General features: G+C 35.7%; 1 protein-coding gene across 5 annotated transcripts in view; it reads right to left on the reverse strand.

Moving 5' to 3' along the window:
* LOC145792728 (E3 ubiquitin-protein ligase RHF1A-like) overlaps positions 1–20,285 on the reverse strand; it is a 43,841-nt gene extending 23,556 nt beyond the window's left edge. Inside the window, exons 1-11 of one of the 5 annotated variants that reach the window (XM_082874074.1) lie at positions 20,126–20,285; positions 18,407–18,559; positions 16,348–16,401; positions 16,213–16,255; positions 11,531–11,577; positions 11,310–11,372; positions 11,076–11,160; positions 10,658–10,992; positions 10,327–10,425; positions 9,885–10,235; positions 8,385–8,846 (exon numbers count right to left, since the gene is read on the reverse strand). In XM_082874074.1, the coding sequence (XP_082730200.1) occupies positions 9,998–10,235; positions 10,327–10,425; positions 10,658–10,992; positions 11,076–11,160; positions 11,310–11,372; positions 11,531–11,577; positions 16,213–16,255; positions 16,348–16,388 (951 nt within the window). In that variant the 5' untranslated portion in view covers positions 16,389–16,401; positions 18,407–18,559; positions 20,126–20,285 and the 3' untranslated portion in view covers positions 8,385–8,846; positions 9,885–9,997. Of the gene's footprint in view, positions 1–8,384; positions 8,847–9,884; positions 10,236–10,326; positions 10,426–10,657; positions 10,993–11,075; positions 11,161–11,309; positions 11,373–11,530; positions 11,578–16,212; positions 16,264–16,347; positions 16,402–18,406; positions 19,549–20,125 lie in introns of those variants that run through there. The other 4 variants (XM_082874073.1, XM_082874075.1, XM_082874076.1 and 1 more) reach the window with 4 other exon arrangements.
* Between the last annotated feature and the right edge of the window lie 1,468 nt (positions 20,286–21,753).

Raw genomic sequence — 21,753 nt, forward strand, 5'->3', positions numbered from 1 at the left:
ATCATGAGCATACCACTACCTTTCGGTGTACCATTCTGGATTTATAACTTATAAACATTAATTTGTCAATTGTTGTGGATTATATATAGGAGTCTTTAATATAATTTTAAAAAAAAATAGTTAAACATTTTATCAATTTATACAATATATTCTTTAAGAAAATTAAAGAAAAATCAATGTTAAATATTTTCTTCTAGAATGTATGCTAAATTGCCAATATGATTTTCTATATTAATGAAAGGGTCTAGATCATCGTTTCTTCTTGTTTGTGATGTGTAATTTTAAATTTTTGAATGAGGCAAGTTGAAGTGAATGTATGTGGATGCATGTGGCTGTTATTACCAAAAATATAATTAGAAAAAAAAAGAGTTACTTTAGACTAATTTATGATTCTTAGAACAATTACAATTACACCAAAAAGAGAACAAAAAAGGGGAGGGGATTATTAATTAAAAATTTTAAATGTTCATTTTAAGATCAAAAGAATGTCTCAAAAAATATGAAATTAATTCTAAGAATAGGGCTTGAAGTACTAACATTTAAAATATCTCCCTGTCCAAGGAGAAAGACCAATGCTGTTTTCACCTATTTTACCATCATAAATCTCTAGAACTAAGTGATATGTTTATTTACATTATGATTTATTTGATTACTAACAGGTGATACAATCTTCAAGTGGGTAGTGATTTTTGCTGCAATTGTTATAAATTGTGTGATTTAAAAGAGCACTCACAAGTCTTGATATTTGAGGGAGTGAAAAAATAGAATATGATGTTATTTGAAATTTAATTTTTCTTTAATAATCCATGGACATTGATGAATAGTATTTGCATTTCCTTAATTGAAATGAAATCCTTTTGTCGTTGTCAACTTAAAGATATTTCATAATCGTTATATGTGAGGAATCAACAAAAGATAGATCTTCTAAAACACAATTTGGATTTAAATTTAGTGTTAAAACTTTAACCAAGGGGTAATAAATAAGACTAAGCTTAAATTCATTAATCCCCAAAGGTACATGACATTGTTTTTGAGGGGTTCAAATTTGCTGCAGTGTTGGTCATTTCGGCATATAACCCTTCTATTTTTTAATATCCTAGAATAACTTCATGTTGAACAAATGCTTCAAATAAATTATTTGAAGTTGCTTGCTACCACATCTAGATGGTTCTAAATATGATCTTGATTATTATTTGCTTGCTGCCACATCTAGACTTGCATGTGTCTAAATATGATCATAATTATTATTTGCTTGCTACCACATCTAGAGTTGCATGTGTGCATGCTTTGATGTAGCTTTCCATTTATTGTTGATATTAATGTGATTTCTAGCAAATTATGTTCTGTGCATATTGATGGTTTACTATATTAATGTGATGGCCTTTGTGTCACAGGGGGCGAATGTGGATCGCAACAGACAGGTTCAATATAAATTAAATTGTTTGACAGTTAAATTTTCACACAACATATATATAATAAAATTCGAATATGATTAACACATAATTAGGAAGAAAGACAAAGGATTTTTCATTGTTAGCACGAAACTTGACACACACGACTACCTAGGCACAAGAGACTTGTGGGAGAAGACGGGACTCGAATCGGGTTCCTGGTTTGGGAGTTAGGGCTGGATTTCACTCTAGGCAAACTACTTTCTTAAGAAACTTAGAATTCAAGGTGTTAACACCCCAAAATCACCAAACGGCGTCGGAGTAGCACAAAATTTGGTACACACAACCGTCTAGGCACGAGAGACTTGTGGGAGAAGACGGGTCTTAAATCAGGTTCCCGGTGCCGGATTTCACTCTTAAGAAACAAACTAGTTTCTTAAGAAACTTAAAATTTGAAGTGTTAATGCCCCAAAATCACCAAACGGTGTCGAAGTAGAACAAAACTTGGCACACATGATCGCCTAGGCACGAGAGACTTGTGGGAGAAGACGGGGCTCGAATCGGGTTCCTGGTTTGGGAGTTAGAGCCGGATTTCGGTCTAGACAAAATAGTTCCTTAAGAAATTTGAATTTTAGGTGTTGTGCTTTAAAATCGCCAAACGGTGTTGGTTTGGCATGAAACTTGGCACACACGATAGCCTAGGCATGAAAGACTTGTGGGAGAAAACGGGACTCCAATCGGGTTCTCGGTTTGAGAGTTAGGGTACTTCCACCATTGACCCGCGTCTCCCTTCAGCTCTAGGCACACGAGCTGAAATTCATTGAATAAGACTAAGCTTAAATTCATTGAATCCCACACGAGCCTTCTCGTACTTCCACCATTGACCCGCGTCTCCCTTCAGCTGGAAGGATGCCAAGGTCACTTTCAGTGCTCCGTCCTCAATGCCAAGCATCTCGAACGTCTTACTCATCTGTTCTAACCACTCATCAGCCTTCAGTGGCTCCTTCGGATCCCCGATAAACTCATCCGGATTAGACCGGAAGAACTCCCTCTTCAAGAAAGAAGGCCCTGTCTCAGCTGCCTGATTCCCAGCTCTAAGAATACCCAAAGCTCCTGCTATCTCTCTGGCCAAGGCACCCATAGCCTGCTGACCTACTGGCTCGGCCACATTGGCCTGCCCAACTCCCTCCTGCACTGCCGGAATCTCACCCGGTAACGGTACTTCCTGCCTCGCAGGTCTACCACGCCAAGCACCTCTTCCTCGTCCTGACATCCTAATAAAGGCAACACAGAACGTTAGCACATTCATAAATGTGCCGAAACTAAACACTCACGTCCTAATACATGGACAACTGTAATTCACTCCACATAAGCACATAAACACATAAGCACTTACGAATTTCATTTCCGGATAATAATAGTCCCGAGGCGTTACTAGAGTTCCGGTTAGAAACAGCATTGATCAAGTGCTTTTCCAACAAGACTCCCAGAAACCCAAGGATCCAATCAACATCCTAGAAATTAAATCCCATACCCACATAGTCACATAAGCATGTTATCACTTAAGCACATAGCATATGATACTACATTTAAGTCTCTATCAAGCGAGACAAACCCATTGTGATCCTAATCACTTCCCACGTACCCAAAGTATTCGAACCCGGTACGCTCTGATACCAAGTTATAACGCCCTCAAAATAACAACATTAAACCCATCAGATAAGGCATGCATTTACATATAAACTAACCACATTACTTTATTCCTTAGAGTTCCATTACATAAGTATTACATGTTAACATCATAACAAAATGCCCTACGGGCTTACAGCTTTCCAAGTTAACACTTGGTTACAACAAAGAGTACTAACTCGTTTACACATTAAGCCCTTGGCTTGAAGTTACATGTAATACATCAAAAGTTAAGCAACAAAAGTATGCCCGCCTCTAGCCTCCCAGCTATGTCCTTGGAGGTGGCATGCTACCTGCACCTGAAAATGATATTCCCATATAGGGTGAGCCACAGCCCAGTAGAAATACACTAAACCAACCATGAACAATGACTAAAATATTAGCAATTGATAGATGGCCAACACTGATACAATCACATAAACCACATATTTATGTCATACGACTTATGAGTCCAAGTTTCCTTTCATTTTCCCTTTTTCAACGGATAGGCATATAAGCACTAACCACATTCTCAACAGATATGTATAACAACAATATCCACATTCTCAGATAAGCAAATAAGCTATATCCACATTCTACAACAGATATGTATAACCACAATATCCACAGATAAGCATATGAGCTATATCCACACATCACAAAGATAAGCATATAAGCTCTATCTTCACTTCTAGACAAGCATATGAGCTGTATCTACGGAGTTCATCCCCTATCTTCTCCCAACACTAACCGGTTTAGAGGTACATCCCCTATCTTCCCCTAAACCGCGGAGTACATCCCCTATCTCCTCCTCTACACATAACGTAGACAAACACATTGGTTCTATACACAATCACCCAATACATACAATTAATGTATTCTATCAACCGTCAAGTTCCATGACACACTTCATTGATTAGTTTCAGTTTGCCTAATCATCATGCATTGTCTACAACAATCACGACTATCCTCCACCGATAGCCCAAAGCAGTTATTTCTAAATAGAAAATAAATGCACAATGGATATTCAATCAACATTTCATTTCTTCATTCTTCTCAATTAATTATCCCAATTAATTAAACAATGTAATTAGGTCAATTCCCATAATTAACATTTCAACCCTTAGGTCCCATTTTCATCAATGATTCAACAATCATTCCATTTTTTCTATGCCAAATATGCATCTAGGTTTATTATGAATAAAACCCCAACTTTTGTAAAATTACACAAAAGCCCCAAACTTTCACAAAATTACCAAACCAAGCCCAACATCTCAAAATACCAAAATTTAAAGACAAAACCCATAGAGAGGAGTAGGATATCCCTACCTTGAAGTTTTAGCCAAAAAGGAGATGAAGACTCGAAGATCAACGTGCTCCAAATCCAAACTTTTTCAGATTAAATCGAAGCTCTCAACACCCCCTATCTTTTTAACAAAGGCCCTAGGCTAGATTCACACCCTAGGGAGATCAAATCTTAGAGAGAATGTAAGTTTAGAGAGAGAGGGTCTCAGATCAAGGGTTTGATCAAAAAAAGAAGTGAAAAACTGAAGCTCAAAACCGCTACTGTCCGCTGATATAAAACACGCTCGCTCGAGCGACCAGACACAGAAACTCTCGCTCGAGCCAAGAAGTTCTCGATCGAGCGAAGAAAAACCCAGACCGCTCGAGCGAAGGAAGCTCGCTCGAGCCAAGAAAGGCAACTCTCAGGTCCAGAACCAGGTGCAACCGCTCGCTCGAGCGAGCCACTCTGGCTCGAGCGAGCCACTCTGGCTCGACCCACCAGACACGAACCCCACTCTCGCTCGAGCGACCAACTCCTCGCTCGAGCGAAGGTCCAAAATTCTAGGCAGCAACACTAGGCTCCCGAACACAACCAACCTGTAACAAACCTGCCTAACACATCCTATAACTCAAATATGAAGAAAAAGGAATGTAAACACGATAATAACCAACTACCAACATCCGCGGACACATGTCCGGATCACTGTACAACAAGGGTAAACCCGGGATCGCTATATTCACTCGTAAGAAACAAACTAGTTTGTTAAAAAACTTAGAATTTGAGGTGTCAATGCCCCGAAATCACCAAATGGTGTCCGAGTAGTACGGAACTTGGCACACACGACCGTTTAGGCACGAAAGACTTGTGGAAGAAGACAGAACTCGAATCGGATTCTCAGTTTGGGAGTTAGAGCTGGATTTCACTCTTAAGAAACAAACTAGTTTCTTAAGAAACTTAGACTTTGAGGTGTTAATGCCTCAAAATCACCAAACAATGTCGGAGTAGCACGAAACGTTGCACACATGACCTCCTAGGCACGAGAGACTTGTGGGAGAAAACAGGACTCAAATCGGATTTCCAGTTTGGGAGTTAGAGCCAAATTTCACTTTTAAGAAACAAACTAGTTTTTTAAGAAACTTAGACTTTGAGGTGTTAATACCCCAAAATCACCAAACGGCGTCGGAGTAGCACGAAACTTGACACACGACCTCCTAGGCACGAGAGACTTGTGGGAGAAGATGGAATTCGAATCGGATTTCCAGTTTGGGAGTTAGAGTTGGATTTCACTCTAATGAAACTTAGAATTCGACGCATTAACGCCCCAAAATCACCAAACAACATCAGAGTAGCACGGAACTTGGCACACACGACCACCTAGGCACGAGAGACTTGTGGGAGAAGACGGGACTCGAATGGGATTCCCGGTTTGGGAGTTAGAGTCGGATTTCACTCTAGACAAACTAGTTGCTTAGGAAATTTAGAATTCGAGGTGTTAACGTCCCAAAATCACCAAACGGCGTCGAAGTAGCACGAAATTTGGCACACATGACCGCCTAGGCATGAAATACTTGTGGGAGAAGACGAGATTCGAATCGGGTTCCCGGTTTGGGAGTTAGAGCAGGATTTCGGTTTAGGCAAAATTATTTACTTATCTTTGTAATTGTATTGTAGTTAAATTTTTATATTTTTTTGTAATTAACATATTAACACATAATTATATTGTCATTAATTATATTTTATTTTATTTTTGTCAGATATTTCCCGAGTAGGAGTTTGCTTCTTGTGGAATGTATGTCTGTAAAGAATGCGTAATTTTTGTTTTTGTTACCCACAGAGAATGATGAGCAAAACTTGTAATTTAGGTTTATGTTATTTTGAATTATGAACAACATTATGTATTTAAATATTATATATGTATTATAGAACATTATGTGGTAGGGTAATTTTGTTGATGTGCAGTTAAGATTGCAAGAATATTTTTATTATGGAGAAATTATTTTTTCTATACAGGAATTTTTATATTATTATACAATTATTGATTTCTTTTTCAATTATTTTTCATTTAATACAAGTAATTTTAATATTTTTAATAATTTTATTGTAGTTTTTTTTTTTTGCGACAGCACCATATCGTCGCAAAAAATATTAGAACCATTGGTGACAGTGGGCAGGCCGTTGCAAAAAAACAAAACCATTCGTGACAATATTTTTTGCTGTCTCAAATAAAATTTTTAGCGACCGTAAAACGGTGCCGTCGCAAAAGGTACTTTTTTTCATATTATATGCGACAGTAAATTGCCGTCGCAAAAGGTAACAATTGCTGTCACTAAAAAAAGGCGACAGCATAATGTCGTCGCTAAAAGGTTTTTGCAACGCCCTTTGTTGTGATCTTCCATTTGTCATCACTAAAACGTTTTTAAGACGGCATTAAGAGTATCGGTGACGGCACTGTGCCGTCGCAAAAAATGAAAATTTTTGTCGTGTCTAAAAAAATTTTAAAATTAGATTTATCTGTTGATTGACTTTTTAGATAAATGACTTTTAGTGAAATTATGAAGTCTCGTTTGTCAACTACATATTTGAGCTAAAAAATCACTGTAAGCTATCATATCATTCTCTCTATTTTTTCGTACATATTTTTTTAAACATTTTATGTGAAATTATAATGAAATAAAATGCTTCATTATTAGCTTACGCCATTTAATGCACGTCTCCTAAAACAAATTACTTTTTAAACATGACAATTATGGACCAAAGAGTTTTAAAACGTTAAAGGCATTCACACTTGCAATGAAACGTTTTTCGCTGTAAATCTAGAGACATAATATTAGAAAGTCATAACAAAAAAAAAATTTCAACAAATGTACCCATCCCATGAAAAAAATTTCACTATACACACCCTTTCTAAATGTGCCTTCTAATTTATATTAGGATAAATTATAAAATCATGAGCAATATTAAGATAATAATAATTTTATGAAATAAATTTAAACATAAAAAATTACATATTCATTATTAATAAGAACAAATCAAAATTCTATAATAGTGCGGAATAGCTCGATGTCGGATGATGACGTAAGTTTGCAATTTTAGCACAAAAAATTATGGACCAAAATTCCTAATTTTAAAAAAAAAACACATCATTTATAGTACAAATTATTATCAAATCTATTTAATTTTTATTTGACAGAAAAATATTAAAGAGATGACATTGCTTGTAAATTATGTGTTTTGAAAGAAAATTATTAAACAATCTTAGAATACCATATGACGTTGCCTATGTGATGCTTAAAATATAGAAATCACAAATTACACTAAGTGGTATGTCAACTACTTGAAAATAATGAGTTCATTATATCTAATTTATAATATTTTTTGTTACACTATTGATTTAAACTACTACATAAACAATATTACATAGTGTTCTCAAAGTATTAAATAACAATTTATTGTGAACAATACAATAAACCTTTAGCCAAAGAACATGTTAAGAAAAAAGGAAAATACATTTTATACATGACAGTATCCAAAAAAAAAATTTCAAAATTGAAAGAGGGCACGTGACCCCTTGGCTGGCCCTGCTGTGCCTCCGCCCTGATCCTACCTAATATTATATCTAATTAGTGTGCCAATTGATACACTAATATGTTCTCATCAACATTGAAACCAATATGCCAGGTAAAATTTAGTCAAATCATGAAAATTCTTTCTGGAAAAAAAAAAAGGAAAAAAAAGGGACAATTACTAATCAATGAGAATTGAAAAAATTATTAACAAAAACATGATAAACATTATAAATATTAATTACTAAAATTATAAACTTTATACTTTCGTAAATAATTTTTCTAAGCCTCGCTTATCAGTATTCCCCCCAAAAAATTATGAAAAACAAATTATTTTCTTGGAAACATCAAAAAAGTTATTTTGAATTTTCAAAATTGTTATAGTACAAATAAAAACAAATTGATGTTTTCCATCTTCGCATTATTTTGTTTTTGAAAACATGAAAATTGAAAACACAACCAAACGCAAAAATCAAGAACAAGAAAAAAGGGATGGAAATGGCAGACGCACGAAGGAATTCTCCAGAAAAGTCCATCTCCTTCCACCACGTCTATTAGTAAATAATTTTTACAAAGGAATTATTTATGTGCTTATTAATAAGCACAAAGGATAAACTTTATATTAATAAGCACATTAACGCCAACAAAGTTAAAAATCCCATGCGCTTAACTGGAACAATAATGCATATAACCATATTTATGTAAAAACAGTAAATCACTTGAAGGGTTTCAAGTTTCGCAAATAGAATTATTGCAGGACAAGAACCAGTTATCATCCTTTAAATCATGGTGGATTGATTCCTTGTCATACGTCACTTGCGTAAACGCCTGGACTGATTCCTAATCGTACGGCATAGAGTAAATGCCTTCATGGGGAGAATGAAATGTGGAACCCATAGTTGAGCACTGGTTCGCATCTTAACAACATCACCTTCCAGACTGAAATGGAAAACATTGAAAGATTAGCCGAAGTTCAAACATAAAACATCTATCTTTGACAATCAGTTGAGAAATTGGGTACTTGTATGAATCATGGAAACTGAATCCTGCAATTCTGCTTATATTACTTTTGAAATGGCTTCACCCTAATTCAAGTCTCTCATTGTTTTAATGGTGCATTTTCTCATTGTTTTATGCATGACTAGCATTTCAAATCACCCATTGAGGCGATTCACCATCACTTCAGGAATCTACCTGCTGGCCAAAGTAGAGATTATTGCATAAGTAACCATGACACGGTGTTTGTTAATAAACAGGCCATTTGGATTGAGGCATGCCAATTAATGATGGTGCCTATTATTTAAACAAACCAAATAAAAAAATCGCTCATCCTCGAGGCTCAGTCTAATGATAAACGATGAGCCTCCAATCTATCTATATGCCAATATGTTGGTCTCGAGGATTTGGTTATAAGACACAAATATCTGGTTTGGAAGCATCTCAAAGCTTTTCCTGGCTGTTTCTCAGCCATGCTGTCTCTCTCATCAGATTGCTTTAGTTATTACATTACACCAACTCAAACTCAACAAACCCTACCGACAATCTAGCAGACCAAAAATGCTGGGATGTCTATTAGCTTACCCATAATTATATAACCCAGCCAGCCAATGCACCCCAAATTCGGCACCCAAAAGTTCTCATATGAAATTCAACTAATACCATTGAATGACATAATATATAAAAACTTATGCCACACATGAAATTCCATTTCTGACATATATAGCTCATCCCAATGGCATGAGAAAATAGCAAGAAAATAAGCTATGCTTATGGTAAGCATTCAAATCTTATGCAGTTGTCATTTCTATAACATGGAGCATTTCATACTAGTTCTACACAAACAAATTGATGGGCCAAAATGGCAAAAAGAAAATTAGGAAAAGAATGAAGGAATCAGCTCTCGACTAAGACAATGGCTTGTTAACAAAACTTGAGTAAAATAGTTTATTGAGAAGATGATTTAAAGAGTAAACAAACCTGAACGAGAGAAATATCCAATTCACTTGGGAAGGTACTGTGAACACGAGGGGATTCAGGTGAACTCATATCATGCACACTTTCCCCAGCATTTTCATTAGGAGACTGAGTAATTACACTCGAGTGTCTTTTCCTTTATACGAGAAGTTTGAGGTTGAGCAACTGGATAAAGGAACAGAAATTCCGGTCCGTTTTGAGGGAAGATCAAGGCACTCAATCATTCGTGCAGCACCAGCAATACCTGCATTCATCTCACGTTGAACTCCTCTTCCCAATTCTTTGACTGAGATATTGTGGGCAAGTAGCTTCTCTTTAAATCCTCGGGTACTTTTTGAGATTGATTCCTTATACCTGTTGCACAAGAACCATACATCCAAGAATCAAAGAAATGAAACAAGCAAGCATCAGCTCCTAAAGAAACCAAACTATCCAAAAAAAATACCTGGCAGAAGCCACAGAAAATTTCCATTTAACAGACTCCGAGAAAGCAAGAAATTCAGAGGAGTTTGGTCTCTGTGGACTTTCAGGGCAGCAAAGGACTCTAAATAATTACCAAACATGTAGAAAGTCATAGAATCATGTATGCATAAGAACAGTCCGAAGAAATAGGTTTCAACCAACTTCTACATTATCAAACTCCGTCATTCACGTGTAACATTCAAAAACTATTCATCGACTATAAGAAATGAGTTAAGAGTGTCTTGGTTTATTGAAATTAATTCACGAATATATATATATCTCAAAATACAAGGATCAACAGTTCTGGCAGGTACCTGGGTTTATTGCAACCGTTTCTGTTGCCAACAGAGTTGGGTTCCACATTCACAACCTCTGGAACCACAGACCTTAGAGTGCTAAATGTTGGTGAATCACCCTCCGAAAACTCATAACTGGAAGTTTGGCATTCTTCTGGTGATGTGTTGCGCATATGCTGCACATCAGGTAGAGGTAGATCTCCAGGAGGAACAGAGAGCAGAACCAGTGGAGGACCAATACCAGAAGATCTCGGCCTTCCCCTTCTCTCAACATAACGAGCTCTGCGTGCTGCGGTGGCAAAATGCCTCATAATACACTCACCAAAATCTGAATCATCTCCATAAGAATTATCCTAAGAGACAATTTTTATTAGCAAGCTATTTAACATAACCAATTTGAAGGATAAGTAGATTCAAGTTCAACCATACAACTCACAATATTCATTTCATAGTCCTCATGGTGAGCATTGTGCCTTGACCTCAAATTCCTCTCATTCTCCACTGCAGCTAAAAGCTCTTGACTAAAGGTAGAAGAAAGAAAATTGGCAATAAATAATAACTTCATGAGATTGAATTCATCACTGAGACACCGACACTAAGAAATTCATGAGTTAACAACAACAAATTGTTTGTGCGCCAATGTGATTCTTTCCACACAAAAATCATCTACCTGGAAGGGTCCTTCAAGACAAGAAGCTGCCAACGTATAGGGCACTCTTTGCTTCTTTGTGACCTGAAGAGAAACAAGTTACCATACGAACAAACGAACACAATGTACAAGTAAAAAACATGCATGTGAACACATGGGTGTGAAGTGCCATCACTGAAATATTGGTTCTAAAGTTTCAGACAGTTCAAGTTTAAACTAAATAAAATAGTAAGTGCATCTACCATGCAAGAAAACACTGGAGATGATACTCATGTCTACAGTTGGTGACCTGTGAAAAGAACAAGACTTCATAGATTAATACTTGCTTGAACCTACATGTAATTATCTATTAAATGAGCAAGAACAACCAATATATAATATCAGGACAAGAGTATTTATCATAAATTACTAGCAATCATTTGGCAAATTCGATATCACAACCATAAATTCAAAACTTTATGACACAAACCCAATCATAAAGAGAAGAAGAGTTGCAAAAATAGAAATTTAAAAGAATAACATAATTGACCCCCAAATATATCCGATGAAGATGACAGAATTCCAGCCAAATCAATCGATTGAACTCTAAAATTAAATGGAAAAACAGGGTTTATTGCCACTACTGATCCAGCACAATAGATCAATATGTAGAAGAAGGCACAAATTGACAATCTAAGATCATAGAATCACAAAATTCAAAGAAACCAAGTAACCCAATTACAAACTTGACACTCCATGAAACATATACAAACCAGACGATGATAATCAGTGACAAGATTTCAAAAGTGAGAGCACAAATTAAGCTATTTTATTTCACAAATAAACTCATTCCAATTAGTTCAAAGACCATGTCTCGAGTTGTTCAAGTTTGAAGCTTCGAATCTCAATTCAATTCAACCTAAAATCACAAATTTAACATTCTTCGACTCTACTAAACAGAACAATTAAAAACATAAAGTGGGAGGATCTTGTGAGTTGAACGGCTCGAGACAGATACTACATGCGCCTATGAAATCATCCTCGTGATCAGCAACGGTAGCTCCGGATGACGATGCGGAGGAAATCATCGGAGGATTGTCGAGTGAGGATATAAAATCCGCCATTTTTACAGTGATCAAGAAAAGAGAGAGAGAGAGAGAGAGAGAGAGAGAGAGAGAGAGAGAGAGAGAGAGGAATGAAGAGGAAGAAGAGAAAGGGGCAGAAAACACTGGAAAATTCCGCAATTCAGACGGTTGGTAGAAGTAGAATCAATCAACTCCAAAAGCAAATGCTATTTCGTTTTTTTTTTTAATTTTACTTTTTTTATTTAAAAAATAAAATAGATAATACAAACAAACAAACAAAAATTGTATCAACAATATTAGACAATTTTATTCTCGAAAAAGTTATTAATCATATTTTTTGTTAGAATTTCCCATCTTTACCTTCACCTACTCCACTACACACTCCACTTCACCTACCTCCACTTCACCACACACTCCACTTCACCTAACCCACTATCACCTCCACTACACCTACTACCACATTTTCTTCTATATATAGATTGTATAGGAATTGTAATTAATCAATCTTGTAAAACATCAATACAATCAATAATAATACATCAGTTATTTTACATGGTATCAGAGCAAGGTTAACAACTTAGTACTTTCGTTTCACCGGCGGGCGGCAGCCTCGCCTTGGCCGCCCGCTGGATCTCTACACATACCTTCTTTATACCTTCGTGGGCATCATCCCTTCCGACCCTCTGCATCTTCTTCTTACATTCCTCTTGTTTCTTTCATGTATTATGATAAACACCATCATTGTTTTGTTCTCATTTTTGTTTTGTCTGAAGAAGATTACTAATCTGAAGAACATATCCATGATTCCATCATACCTTCACCTCTGGTTGAAACATTTTCCGATCCCTTTTCACTGTGAAAATTCGACGATGCCGAACCTGAGTAATGTAACTTCCCTCAAATAACTCTGATTTGTGTTGGTTGAACCCGAACCCACTCCGTCGGCCCAGCTCGCCGGATTGTTGTCGGTGGTCCTCGACGCGGTTCGATCGGAGGAGACCAGATTGGGGAGTCCAGTAAGATGGGTGTGGTTCGACGCGGTTCTTACATTCCTCTTGTTTGTCTCCCGGTGCTGCTCTTAGTCCTCAAGCTTCTGTTGCACCCAATCCAGTGTCACCGGCTTTGGCACCAGAAGCTGATACAACTCCACTTCTTCACTCCGCCGGTGGCCGGCGCCGACTTCCTGGCGGCCTTGGTGGCGAGCTGCTTCCTCGGAGCCTTGCCTCCGTTGGACTTCCGTGTTGTTTGCTTGGTCCGAGCCATTGCTAATAGAGAGAGATGCCCGTGTGTAGATGTAGAGGCAGTCTCTGTGATCCTTACACTACACACCCTTTTTTTTCTTTTATTTATTTAACCACACACACACCCCACTTCTTCTCTCTCTCTCTGCGCCCCACCCCATTCTGCTTTCTTGATTCTCTCTCCCTTTCCACCCTCTCTTTTCCTTTCTTTTTCTTTTCCTTTTCCCTCCACTGGCCGTCTTGCACCTCCATAACGAGACCCCTTTTCTTTTTTTTTTATTCTTCCAACAACCCCACTTTCTTTTCTTTGTTTTTATATTTATTTTCCTCCATTGTTTTTTTTTTTGAACAGCAACCGCCCACTTTATTTTTTTCATCAAATTTTATTTTTTATTCTAAACCTTCATTGATACTCTCAGACATCATATTGTTCCCTATTTTTTTTTTTTTTTTTATATCTATATATATATATATATTTTTTTTTATTAAACAAGCAAAAAAAAAAAAAAAAAAAAAAAATCAAACCATTTACAGCTTTGCCAAACACCCGTATTTTATTCCTCTCCGGGATCCACTCCGATCATAATTTTACACAAAAAAAAAAAAAAAAAAAAAAAAACAACAAACAACAAACAACAACAACCACAGCTTTGTTTTCTTTTCTGCAGCGGCCACACATCGACCTCACTTCTTCTCTACTCTGCCGCCAGTCTTTTCTTTTTGCCTCCGTCCTGGGCGGCCCTTACCGGCGTTGCCTCCGTGTTTCCCACTCCACTGGGCATGATCACTACTCCCTGCTCCTCCACTGCAGCATATGGCGGCCCTCCAAATCGGAACATTACGGTGGCCTTCCGCTTCAGCTCCTTGTTTTCTGCCCTTAGCACGCTAATCTCTGCTCGCGCATCCTTATACATGCGTTGGAGCAGAGCCAGCTGGGAGTTTAAATACTGCACCTCATTTGTCCTACTCTGCAGCCGGTTCGACAAATTTGTGACCGCCGTCATGCTTTCCACACATGCCTTCAAAGTATGCTGATTGGCCTCCACATCCGACAGCCCTGCCATTCTTTGCTCCACAGACCGCATCGGAAAGTTCAACGGAGTATACCCAGCGGTACTTGGTTGAGGTTCCAGTGCCCCCGCACCAGTTCTCTCTCCTGTTGACTCGTTGAGGTCGGGAAAGAGAGTGAGCAGACTCCGGGAAGACGAGGCCATTTTCTGGGCACAAGAGTATTACAGACTATCTCTCGTAACAGAGTGTTACCGAATCTCTCTCAGCACTCTCTCTCAGAATATCTCTCGCAGCTTTTCTCTGCCTCAGCCTCAGCCTCCGTTTTCTCTGCCTCAGCCTCAGCCTCTGTCTTATAGCCGAGGCCGCCACGCGCATCGCGCGCCTTTTGACGCCGACAAACGGGCACGCCAACCAAGGCACTCACGTGCCTCGCCATGATGACTCCGGCACGCCTTTTGATGGCACGCCTTTTGAAAAATTGGGCACACCTTTTGAGGGTACAACTTTTCCAACGGTCCGACATGACCCCATAAACTGTCCCGACATTTGATTCCGGTTAGCTCCTTTATGGGTCCGACAAGACTCTGTAAACTGTCCCGACATAGATTCCGGTTAGTTTCTACAAGGGTCCGACAAGACTCTGTAAACTGTCCCGACATTGATTCCGGTTAGCTCCTTTATGGGTCCGACAAGACTCTGTAAACTGTCACAACATTGTCTTCTACAACGGTCCGACATGACCCCATAAACTGTCTTCTACAACGGTCCGACATGACCCCATAAACTGTCTTCTACAACGGTCCGACATGACCCCATAAACTGTCTTCTACATCGGTCTGACACCACCATACAGTGTCCTCTACAACGTTATGACACCCCATACAGTGTCTTCACCAACGTATATATATAGAGTGTCTGACACGACCATACAGTGTCTCCTATCCTTTTTTATTTTTATGTATTTTCTTGTTTTGTTACTCTCTCCAAACTCAAGTTGGTTAGTTTCTCTCCTCCTTGAGTTTGCGGGGGGCTGTTAGAATTTCCCATCTTTACCTTCACCTACTCCACTACACACTCCACTTCACCTACCTCCACTTCACCACACACTCCACTTCACCTAACCCACTATCACCTCCACTACACCTACTACCACATTTTCTTCTATATATAGATTGTATAGGAATTGTAATTAATCAATCTTGTAAAACATCAATACAATCAATAATAATACATCAGTTATTTTACATTTTTGTTTTTAAAAAACTAGTTGGACAGCCATGCGCGTTAGTTGAGAATAAGATGCTTTTAGAATATAATTAAGGTGCCTTGAGCTACTATCCAATTCATAAAGAATAAAATGAAAAATTGATGCTACCAATATCTAGTGAGCAACGTCCTAAAAAATTGCCAATAACTCAGTCAAAATCCATTGTTAGTATATACTAGAATAATTTGAAGATGCAAAAGAGATGAATCATAGCTAGCATAACCAGTTATAGCAATGTATGCTTACATCAGACGAGGTAAAATCCAAGGATTCAACCAAAAGAATTACTAAAAGTTAAAGAATTAACAAATATTCATGGTGAGAGGTCTAACATGACTTACTTTAAGAGTGGGTTCAACAGTGATTCTATCACCACCAATGATGCTGCAAACCTACACTAGTCAATCTTTCTAAATTGAATTACTTTACATCTCAATGAGCAAAAGGAAATAAATTGTTCATATTGCCATGCTTACTCCACTTTATCCATAGGCAGCCTCTCTTCAGTGCTTTGCATCTTCGATCACTACCTGCGAAGAAATAATTCAGAATCCACTCATCAAACTGGAAGATATCATTCCAAAAGGTCCCAAAATTATGTACATAACAAATTGCGGCATGACAATTGCAACTACATGGCTATTCCTCTGGAAGACAACTCAAAAGCTATGAAAATCAGAAGTTAGCTATGAATGATTGATACACTAGCTATATAATATCAAATTTGGAAGATTCCATTTAAATGGATAACTCAAAAAGACCACATGATAATGATTGAATACTACTCAAGGAATTACTTTTTGCCTTTAAGAAGGCGGAGAAAAAGAGCTATTGTCAATTCATTCTATTGCAGTCTATCCACTCATTGCTATGTACATTCCAAAATGTAAAAGACAATGAAAACTCCCACACTGTTGTTTCAAGCTAAACAACAGGCCATTCATTTTAAATAATCAAACCCACAATTTATATCAGCTTGAATTCTAACTTATTTTATTTTCTTAACAAGAGAAAAAAAAAATTCTTAATTAACATTTGAATCGGCAATTGAATCTACACAACATCTACCCATGTAGCCAAAGGTAAATCTCATCAAATTATCGTGCATCCACCATATTGAAAGTTCATGATATGTGAAGTTCAAATAAACAATTTTGAGTGAATTAATTGAGAAGACATGATTGTATGATATGTGAAGTTCATTGTCTTGCTTTTCTCCAGGATGTATGCTTTCTTTATTATATGGGAGGTGTCCACATCAGGTCTTTGTGAATCATGACCAAGAGCCTGTTTCCTTTTGTTTAATTTTATACTGTTCTACATTGATCTTGTGCCTTTAATTTTCTACTGTTCTTCATTCTGGTGTCATATGTGACATGTTATGTGTCATTAGGTATTCAGAATGATTGCTAGACAATATTGTTGGACCTATTAAATCGTAATGATTTATTTGTCAAATACAAGGAATAGATTGATTCATTGGTAAATTCATCCAGGTCAATTTTTCCTTGAAAACTCTCTTTGATTTGAGAATTCTCAATTTCTTTCTTTTCCTTTTTTTTTTTAAATTTAAATTTCTTTTATTGATCAAGTGCTTCTTTGACTAATTGGAATTCGGCTATTTGAATGTCATTTACAACCTTAGTAATGAATCTAAGTATTAATGGAAGCTTTTGGATTTTAAGAATCTGTTTGGAATTCCTAGTGGATTTGAAGACCCAATGTCAATACTTAATTTCCAATCACACCCAATAGAATAAATTGGAGCCATTTTTTATTTTTTATTTTTGAAAATACTTGAACATCTTGCAAGTGTATACAGATCAGAACAATTTTTTTTTTTACCATAATATGTTTTGCCTATTATAAATACACGATAGCTAATTTATTATTACTTTTTTAATCTTTTTGTATTTGTACTTATTCCATGGAATGAGATCTTGCCAAACAATTGAAATTCTAGTTCAAAAGTGTTAGAAAATTCATCATATTTGGATCTTGTGGTTCTTTGTTTGGTTTATTTATTGTCAAGTGGATCATAAATCAAGAATATTAATGAAATCTTTTGGATGTCTAAGAATCTGTTTGGAATTCCTGGTGGATTTCCAAATTGCTTTTGTGTGTGTGTGCGTGTTTTCTTGTTCTGAAGATACTTGAACATCTTGCAAGTGTATAGAAATCAGAACAAAAGCAATTTTTTTTTTCTAGCATGACAATATGGTTTTGCCTACTATAAATACCCAAGGACTGGAAATAATTTTTTTTTTTTTTTATGGTTTTGTATTTGTAGCTATGCTGAGAGATGAGATATGGAAACACAATTGAATTTTTGGTTTAGACATATTCACAAGCACGTGGTGGACAATTTATGGAGGCAAAGACGTGTGAATATCTTGTGTAGGCATATTGTCAAGCACATAGTAAGCAAATTTTGAAGGGAACACACAATGAATAAAACAGAAGCATGAATCTATGGCAAAAAACCAAACAAAATATAGCATTGAAGATAGTATCGAACAAAGAAGAAAAACATACCAGGTATTTTGTTTGTTGCAGATGACACCAATGGTAGAAGCAAGAGCTATATATATAGGATCCTCCACATCTTAACATTTGATACAAAGCACATGAAAACACTATTTGTCCAAATTGGAGGTCCAACCAATCCACAGCATCTGGAATCTGTATCTGCAAATTTTAACAGAAAACCAAAACCACATATTAGAGATGAACTTTGCCTCTTCTCTTACAATTGCATGGAATAGATATATCGGTGCAATTTCTTTCATACGAGGTAGAAGGCACAAAACATGCAAGAGCCACACGTTGAAAGATAAATTCCACCGCTTTGTAGGACAACCTCTCTTAGAATTACATGCTATATATTTGTCTATATCTTCTCTACAATAGCAGCTCATTTTGTTAACCTATAATTCTCTTAAAAGAAGCAGGGAAGCTTGGACAATTTACGGAGTTAAATTCAAAAGTTTATTACTACACAGCTGGCAAATCACATGCCCAAAGACTTACAAACTGAAGTTATCAGTAAGGAAAGAATGATTTATGTGAAGGGAAAAAAAACTATTTCGATTAAATACCGGGGAAAACAATAACCAAAAATATGTTAAAACAGAATAAAACTGTGAAAAGCATATATGTACAAAGAAAATATACACAAAAATATCTATACACAATTTTATCAATTTGAATTCTTATTTTCTAATGTATTTATGACATTATGATTGAAAAAGGAGCATAATTTTTATACATATAAGCTACAAATGTTTACATTTATACATAAGTTTATGAATGTTGATTTACTCAGTAAGATACAAGAAAACTCCCTCAAATACTTATATGAAATTTTGGAAAATGTAAAGTACAAAAAAAAGGGAGTTTTTCTACTCTTATTGAATTTAACACAAATACTTTTTTGTGCTCAAGAAACCTACTTGAAAATTCTACTCACTTCAATAATTTGCATACTTGTGGGTACAAAAATATGAAAATAATTACAAACAAGAGCTGTATCAAATTCCAATATTGCAGCAAAAAATTTCTTCGTCTATCTATAGGGCCCATTTGGTATCACTTAAGAGTTTATTTATAAGGTTTGTAACAATTTTGGACTTTTAAAAATGAATGTTACTGTAATGCTTTCAGAAACTATACAAAGAATGTTTATAGAATACCTTTGAGCATCGAGATCTTGGTTTGCTAATCCAAACCATATAAATTGCTGACTATGGAGGTAGGGTTTTTTTTCAATTAAAAGTTACTTTTTCCATCAAGGTGTGCATCAGTTAGTTTATGTTTTAGGGAGGGGGGAATAAAAAAATAAGGCATCAATTAGTTGGTTTTATGTGGTTGAATGTTCTTAATAAAGCGTTTTTTTTTTTCCATCCTTTTCTGTCGCAATGCACTGGAATTAACATATTGCAAGCCAGGTGTGTGTTGATTTGTTTTCTAAATATTTAATTGTTTGGCAGATCATTTGCGGTGATGGTGTACAGTATGGTTAGTACAATATGCAAGTGTGTACGAGAAAGGCAGCCCTTTAGGCATATTGTCAAACACATAGTGAGCATGAAATTGATATTGTAACAGGACAACACAAACAAGAATAGCACAGCACCTAGAGGGCACAAAATAACCACAACACATAGAGGGCGCGACGGAAGCATGAACCAAATCAAAGATTTAAGAAAATTCCAAACTAACAGAAAATAGTAGGCAAGGGAGAAGAAGACATGCCAGGCCATTTGGTTCGCGCCCCATGTTTCTTTGGTTCAACCGTTTTTCTACTTGCACTAGGGGTAAGTTAGACAACTTCATGCTTTAGATTCAAATGACCTGTTTGCTTCTGTTCTTTTACATATAGGTGCAGAATCATCACACTATAATAAAAACAACTTGAAAAAGAGGTTTTTTTTTTTTTTTTTTTTAATTTCATGGTTTCTATTTTTGAAAATGCAAAAAGTAAAAAATAAAAGGGGAGTACAACAAAAAATAATTACAAATTAATTTAAAATTTTATAAATATTAGTAATTCAATTTATAAAAAAATTTAATCTATTTATATGTAGATTTTTTTTTTTTTTTGGCATCTCAATTTGTGTAATTTCCCCAAAATAGAAAATATTGAAAGAAATCAAATAAAAATGAATTATGTAATTGATCCGTGAGACACGTGATTATATTGGGGTTAATTCTATCAGGACTTCCCCAACTATTTGTAACATTTTATTCTCTTTATTGATAAATCCGTTTAAATTGATCCCGTAATTATAAAAATTATATAAATACAACTCTTGTGAAGTTGGTTCAAAAGGATGAAAATAATATTTTTTTTTAAATAATATTATATGCGCCAATTAACACTCATTTGTGAAGAAGGGTTGGGTTGGGTTTGGCGTTATTTTAGTCATAAAAAAACAAAATAAACTTTTTAGTCTAATAAGACAAAACATTATATCCAACCCATAATCATTTTATTTTTTGTTTCATAAAAGTCTAAAAAGCTAAAAAGCCTATCTCAAACGAGACTTTTTAGTTTTAGACTAAAATAGCCAAAAAGCCAACTCACTTCCCAAATAAACTCAGTGTACTAACTAGTATACTAATTGATGATATGATATAATTTAAAACATTTTTTATTTTTGTAATTTGTATAATGAATGGAATCAATTAATAATGTCATAACTAGTATTGGTACGTTAGTTAGTACACTAATTGGTGCATGTAGCACCATCGTATTTTTTAGTTGAAGGGGTCAAAATTTATTGATTCATAAATGAGGGGTAAGTTGATGTTTACAAATAAATAAATGAAAGAGTCTTAATGTAATTAATCCATTATTTTGTTTAAAAATAAAATAAAATAATTACATGTCCCTCTATAATTGAAAAGTCACACAAAATGTGATATATAAATCTAGACTTTACTAATAGAATTGTCATCAAAATAGGGCCTTATTATTATTATTATTATTATTATTATTATTATTTATAGGAGTAGCATTTTAAGGTTTATTCCTCTTTAATTTTTAATGCCTTACGAAGAAAAATAAAATAAAATAAGTAAAAAATGAACCTAGATCATTCTATTTTGTAAATTTCCAGTTGATGAGGTTCCCGTCAATTATGAGGTGTGAAGGTGAAGTGTGAACCAACCACCACATAACATATCCAAGCATATGGGCTTGGAAAAAGTAGCTGACAAGCAATATAAAAAAAATTAAAAGAAAAAGGTGTAAAAAAAGTTGTGAATTTTAGTGCTTTTTTAAGATGGGGAAATGTGATTTTTAGTTTGAAATGTACTAATTTAGGTGCAAGCTTTTACAAGACATTGCTATTTATTTTTTTATGTGAAAAATCATATGG

This window comes from Camellia sinensis, chromosome 6 (assembly GCF_055761805.1).
Source record: "Camellia sinensis isolate YWXY chromosome 6, ASM5576180v1, whole genome shotgun sequence".
In the NCBI taxonomy this organism is placed as follows: Eukaryota; Viridiplantae; Streptophyta; class Magnoliopsida; order Ericales; family Theaceae; genus Camellia; species Camellia sinensis.